This window comes from Austrofundulus limnaeus, unplaced genomic scaffold (assembly GCF_001266775.1).
Source record: "Austrofundulus limnaeus strain Quisiro unplaced genomic scaffold, Austrofundulus_limnaeus-1.0 Scaffold2750, whole genome shotgun sequence".
NCBI lineage: Eukaryota > Metazoa > Chordata > Actinopteri > Cyprinodontiformes > Rivulidae > Austrofundulus > Austrofundulus limnaeus.
Window position 1 is genome coordinate 11810 of NW_013955152.1, and position 7043 is coordinate 18852.

Here is a 7043-nt window from a genome sequence, read left to right on the forward strand (position 1 = left end):
GAATTTATTTATTTGAGAAAAAGTGGCAGATATAAGATTTTTCTCATCTTCTGCTAGCTTTCATTTAATTTATGATTTGCATTTTTGTTGAATGTTGAATTCATGTTGTTTTTTTAAGAAATGAATAAACGAACTGAACTGAACTGAACAAGTGAGTTTTTTTTTTTCTTAGAGAAAATTTCTGTCCATTTTAAGATCTTTAGGCACAACACTGATACGTTTGCTTACTTATGACTGAAGCAATAATCAGTAAAAATTAAACTTTACTTCTGTCTTTTCATGTATGTCAAAAGACATGTTATGTGCGAGTAAAAGAAGAAAAAAAATAAGGCTATTGTGTGAAAAGTATAAATTTTTGCTCAATTTTTTTACGTTAAAGGATCTCTCCCAGAATTTGTCTGGACAACCACATGAATGCACCYAAATACATTTGTTAGTGCGGTGTTTAGGAGTCTAACAAACATAGTTTTAATTTGTTTTATGTTGACTGATGACAGAACAAAGGGTCACCAGAATGCTCTACTTGTAAAATTACTATGTTTTTTAAGAGTGCAAATGCAGAAGAACTGAAGARACTTTTTTACTGTCTGTTGAGTGAATACCTATGCTTGTTTTCACTGAGGCCTTCTTGGCTGCAGGCTCTCCTAATTCACCACACACAGAGGGAGGTTTGGGTGATTATATCCTGATGGGCATTAATCAATCTTTGTGAGATGTGAGCAGACAAGCGCTGAGCGTGTCGGGCTGTGGCGCTCCATATGCAAAGGTTGATTATGGCTGCTGGTGGCACGCAAAAACCCAAGAGCTGCCTGTCAGGAGTATCGAGTTCCTGCTCATTTTCTCGTTACCATCTATTGATCACATTATCTTCCAGGCATGCTGCATTCCGTCACGCAAACAGCTGATGGGTTTCAGTTTCCTCACTTTGACTTGAAGAGCTTAAGAGAAAGAAAAATAGGAGAAGTGGATCCAAACAAGAGAAATGACTGGTTTCACAGAGGTAAAAGATAAAAGCTGTTTTTTTTTTACAATTCTTCATATCACAAATAAAAACAGCAAAAGAAAGTCTGAATCTAAAACTTACACACACAAAAATAAAAAAATTAAATTAAAAAAAACCTCACATCAGTCACAGTAAACAGGTTGAATACTGTTTGGGACAGAAAACATCAAGAAAAATAAGAAAAAGGCACTTTGTTTGGTAAAAGGTCTCATTACAGCCAGGGTTTTAACAGAATCACATTCAGACCTGGTTCTGGACACATTCTGAAGATTCTGGCGCCACCTCCTGTGCGGATGGATGGATGGATGGATGGATGGATGGATGGATGGAGATGTGGATGGATGGATGGATAACTTTTTGTGTTTATAAGTGTGTAAAAAATAATTAAATAGTTTAAGAACTCAGTTCCTAATATTCTTGTAAGTCAACATACTGGAAAAAATTATTTTAAAAATAGATTTTTTTACTAATTACTCTTCTTTGGTTTATATTTTGCAAAATATTAAAATATATTCTACCTAAACTGCTATGTTTTGGTTACTTTAAACTAATTTAATTTCATATTAATAATAATTCTCAACTTTGACATAGGAAAGCTTAATCCATAAAAAGGCAGGATACACAGATACACTGCACTTTACTAGAGATTAATAGACAAGTTTTACAGTAAAAGCTAAAAATCGTCTTTTCATGGTCAATAATACATATAAAGGTCCGGTGTACAAAAGATGGGAAAGGATATTAGAAAGGTATCTTCAGATGTGTTTTCTCAAAATAACCTCTTTTTTATTCTGATTACTTGTTTCCTCAAGTTCTCTTTTTATCTCYTGATCRCAGAATAATGAAATTGTGACTGAGSACAGGCTTTTATTTTGTCTTTTTTAATGTCAAAGAAAAAGAAATTGGTAAACATATTACCTAAATATCTTTTTTTCCATGAGTAACCTTTTGTAAGGGAATAAAAAATGGTGACTTTAATATTTGTATATATTACAAAAACATTTTCTATGACAAGGTAATAATTAATTACTTCTCTAAAAGTAAATGTTTTACATGTTCATAAAAAGTGACAATAAAAATTCAAACATTGTAGCAGAATAGAAAACAAAAAGATGAATAAAAGGTATTTTACCTAAATTCTCACAACAAATGGAATGTCAGTGTTTTAATAACATYTACTCTGAAGCTTTTAGACAGATGTTTGTGAAATAAATGTAAAACCAAAAACACATAAGTGACACAAACAGCATTTTTTTAAACCTGTGAAACATATTACAGGAATAAACAAAGACACAAACCAAAAAAAATAAAAATAAAACAGAAAACAATCACCACCCTGCTCCCCCTCACTGTGGAGGAATAAAAACATCTACTGCACGAGTTCATTCTTACATATCTGCTCATCTGAAACGACCTGTGGCGTAACACAGCTCATTCACGATTCGATTTTTTACAGTATTCGACAATAAAACGCATCGTTTCACATGTAGAACTGCAAACGCCGCTCCAGATTTCTGCTGTTTGTGAAGAAACCCATGTTGAAGGACCAAACCGTCAGGAATAAAGGAGATTATTCCTGAAAGTTCATATTGCACTTGAAATATTTGTATTCCCTTGACGAGTGGAGCCCTGGCGACCACCACTAAGGGTCAGTGTTTCTGCTTCTGGCTGTAATTCAAACCCGAGCCTGTCAGCCGCTCACAGCCATCGCTTCGTTTTATGAGTTTCTGAGGACGGGGGAAAGTGATCTCCCACCTGGGGTCTGCTCTCGTGGCGGTTCAGTAAATCGCTCGAGTGGATTTCACAGCTATCATCATCGTATTCATTGCACTGGCCCTGCAGTACAGTGTTCCAGAGACAGAGGGACACTTTAACACACAGTATTGCACAATCCTGGGTATACACAGCTGTGAACTCTGACATACTTTCGCTACAGCACACACACACACACACACACACACACACACACACACACACACACACATCCACTGTTTTTTATAGATTTTGCTTCATCGCGCACTCTCATTTTGAGTTTAAAAGTTTTAAATCCATTGTGAAATTAGATTAATTTTGTACATTATTTTTAGGGGGGTTCCATTAGGTCTCATGTGAATAATTAGGTTATAAATATAGCTCTGATTAAATGCTATTCTTTGGTTACAGTTAGCTGAGGAGGCTGTTTTGCTTGATTTGAATAAAAACATTGAAGTCCAGTGATTTTCGAAAGCAGCTCTGAAACACTGGCTCCATTCTGAGGCAGTCTAAGGTTTGTTTGTTTTTTCCTCAAGAGTTCAGTTTTAAAATCTTTCCTCTCTGAAGGATCGCCACAGATTTCCCAAACTGGTCCTGATCTACAGGTTCTGGTCCAACCAGCGGATGTAGCTGTCCTTGCTCCTCTGTCCGACGCTCGACATCATCGGCAGGTTTGCGAACACCATGCAGCCGTGGAAGCCGTCCTCATGGTGGTCATTGGTCACGTCGACGCCGGCGTCCCGAAGGCGCCTGGCGTACATCAACCCGTCGTCCCTCAAAACGTCAAACTCGCATGTCACCACGTACGCTTTGGGCGTCTTGCCCAGAACCTCCTGCTCCGCCAGCAGCGGCGCCGCCCTCACGTCCATCAGCCCCGGCACGTTCCTCACCGTGCCAGGCGATCCCCTTGCTTTAACCACCGGCCTGAAATGCTCCCTGCGCTCTGCCGGCAGCAAAGCAGTCCAGTTCAGCTTGGAGCGGGTCGCAGAGCTGATATCGGGCTGGTCCAGAGAGCTGTGGTTGTTGGCCAGCAGGACGGGCACCAGGGAGGAGTCAGCGCCCAGGTACTGAAGCCAGAAACGAGCCATGTAAGGCCTGTAGAGGAAGGGCATGGCCTGGTTCTGCTGGTAGGACGGGGTGTAGAAGTCGAGCGCCTGCAGTACCGGGTAGATCAACGCCTGGGCCTTAAACTTTACRGTCGTGGAGTCGTCAGAGCCCAGCTGTGGACACAATCCAGCGTTAGATGGAAATATTCTGAAACTAACTGAACAGCTGATGTTTATGTGATTTTGTAATCTTTTAAAGGGGACATATGTCTCTAAGAGTGCAGGAAACGTTATTCTCTCCTGGTGATTTGTAGATATCCTTATATTCAGTGTTGTACAGTATAAAGTACCTGAAAGTGATGCTTGAGTAAAAGTACGCTTATCTTATCATAAAATTGCTTTGGTAAAAGTTCAAGTCTCCTCCGAGAATATTACTTGAGTAAAAGTCTTAAAGTATCTGATTTATTTTGTACTTAAGTATCAAAAGTAAACTTCTGACATAAAATGTACTTAAGTAATAAAAGTAAAAGTACTGAGTAAAACTGAACGGTTAGATTTTCCAACATACATTTATTGGGAGGTGAACTTTCCAAAAATATTTTCTCTAGGCGTGCAGCTTTAATTAATTGTATACAAACTAAATACAGTATCAGAAAGGTATATATTTATACTTCTCATCCAAATGCAATTAAATTCACTCTATCCAGGAGACACAATTTTTCAGGATAGTATTTTTTAACAATAATAAGCTGAAATGAAATAGGAGAAACGACTTTTTACTTCTTACCTTTTTAAAAAATGTAAGGAGTAGAAAGTAAAATGTAGGCTGAAAAATAATTACTCAAGTAAAGTACAGATTTGGGTAGAGATACCCAAAATTTCGACTTAAGTACGGTAACATGTGTACTTAGTTACATTACAACTCTGCTTATATTTGGTTTTGTGTCGTACTTGGACCACTCTGGAAGCTGGAGGCAGGTGGGGTGTGAAGCAACTTGTTCGGATTTAAAGAGACAGCCTCAAAACGAGTTGATCTGAGACACAGCTCAGAAAAGGGGTGAAAGAGGGGCTTGTGGCGCTACAATAAGGAGGAATTCGGACCAAAGCATTGCAGTTTCACTTTATCTAGACCCCAACTGAACGATTTAAATGTGAAAAAGAAAGATTTTAAACATGGTTCTGAACAATACGTCAGATATATGCTTAACTGAATTCAATTTTCTCTGTTTGATTTACCTGCTGAGCCACGGCAGCAGCCAGGTTTCCTCCGGCACTGTCTCCTGACACACAGACTCTTTCCGGATCGATGCTGTGTCGCTGTAAAACCTCCAATGACAGGAAGGCCCGCGACGCTGCCAGAGCATCGTGGTACTGACTCGGGAACACCGCCTCAGGAGCGAGACGGTAACTAAAGCAACAGGYAAAAACCACATGGCAGTATTAACGAAGTACATTGTTTTTATCTTTATTATATTCTCTTCCAGGCATTTCTTGTTTATATTTAGGCTTCCTGACAGAAATCCTCTTTATCACTGTGTTCATTGGCCTGGAGCTAAACAGACAAAAAAAACTATTGTTTATTCAGCTACTGACACTTTTTAAGAACCTCGTGAAAAGTCAGATGGAGACAAATAATTAACATTTTTTTAAACTATTTATAGTGAACAGTGTTCAACAAAAAGGAGCTCACATTTACATGTTCTCCTTTTTTAAGAGTTATTTCATCCAGATTAAAATGACTTAAAACTCACTCCACAGACATGATGACAGCGTCCAGATCTTCCGCCATTTTCCGACAAAGCAGGTCGTAGGAGCGCATTTCTGTGAAGCAGACAATCTGATTTTTACATTAAACATCAACAAAACGCTAAACTGCAACAAGCTGCTCAAAACTGCCACAAAATGACAGCTAAAACAGACTGTCTTCATCGTTCTTTTAAAAGGTAATGGCATGAATAATGACTTTATTTCCACTTTTGATTTCATGATATTTATGTCTTGACACATTCAGTTTACGTCTTTAATAAAAGCAGTCCTGATGGAATGAAATGTGGCATTAGGGGTAACATACTGTGAAATGTTTACATTTGTTTGTGACGAATTTAGGCTGACTTGAGTCAAAAAAAAAAGTCTTCTTGCAGAAAACATGAAATCTAACAGAAGCAAACTCACTCCCGCTGGCGAGCGCCCAGCCTCCGCCATGGAAATAGATCACTCCTCTTTTCAGCTTTCTCCCCGCCTTTGGTTGAAAAATGCGGGTGGGCACGCCTCCAAGCATGGAGTCTGTCACATGCACAGCAGGGCAGGAGCGAGCCTCTATCATCTCCACCCAGGACACAACCCGGTTCAACATGTGGATGCTGTGACAGAAGCCCAGCTTCTGCACCACATCACTCTGAAAACACAAAAATATCATGTTTAATGTGCTTTATTTTCACTCAATACAAAAGTAGCTTTTGTAACTTTAAAATTTTAGAAATATGAACTTTTATTAACAAAATGTCCTATCCATAAATTAAAGTGTTATTCCTTCAAAAACATTGTTCTCTTTAGAATCTACTTGCTCTGTTTTTGTCTTTTTTTGCTACTTTTATCTTTGAGCTTATGGTTAATGGTAGGCTCGAGAATTCAACAAGTCAGCTGATTTTTGTGGCATTCATAAAAAGAGAAGTAAAAGAAAAAAAGAAGTTATGGAATAACAGAATTAAAAAGCGGTCATGTGACCGACAGCCAAAGTCCAAGCCAACAGATGTTATGAGCCAGCAGTCAAAAGCTGGAGGCAGCTGACGAGATCATGCTTGGAAGAAGGGGATCTAGTAGAGAAAAAGAACATGCAGCCGCAGTGAACATGGAGGAGATTAAAAAATCCTTAAACTTTATGTCAGCCGAGCTCACTAGACTTGCTTCACAGCAGGAAAAAAATGATCGGCCTGATGGAAGAAGTGAAGAACTTGAAATTACAGTCATATGAAAAAGTTTGGGCACCCTTGTTAATTTTCCTGATTTACCTTTATAAATCATTGATTGTTTGGATTAAAAATAGTTAAATATATCATATAGGGGATAAACACAGTGACATTTGAGAAGTGAAATGAAGTTTATATGATTTACAGAAAGTGTGCAATAATTGGTTAAACAAAATTAGGCAGGTACATAAATTTGGGCACCATATAAAAACCTTAACTCAATATTTAGTAGCTCCTCCTTTCACAGAAATAACAGCCTCTAAACGCTTCCTATAG

The 7043-nt window shown here is 38.3% G+C and overlaps 1 protein-coding gene across 1 annotated transcript; it reads right to left on the bottom strand.

Moving 5' to 3' along the window:
* Positions 1-1855: 1855 nt before the first annotated feature.
* On the bottom strand, positions 1856-6196 carry LOC106511398 (neutral cholesterol ester hydrolase 1; the record flags this gene model as incomplete). Its single annotated transcript, XM_014000159.1, is given in 4 exon segments — positions 1856-3975; positions 5038-5209; positions 5553-5622; positions 5974-6196. Coding segments are annotated over 4 exon segments (1086 nt in total), but the record flags the coding sequence as incomplete, so codon positions are not given.
* Positions 6197-7043: the final 847 nt, after the last annotated feature.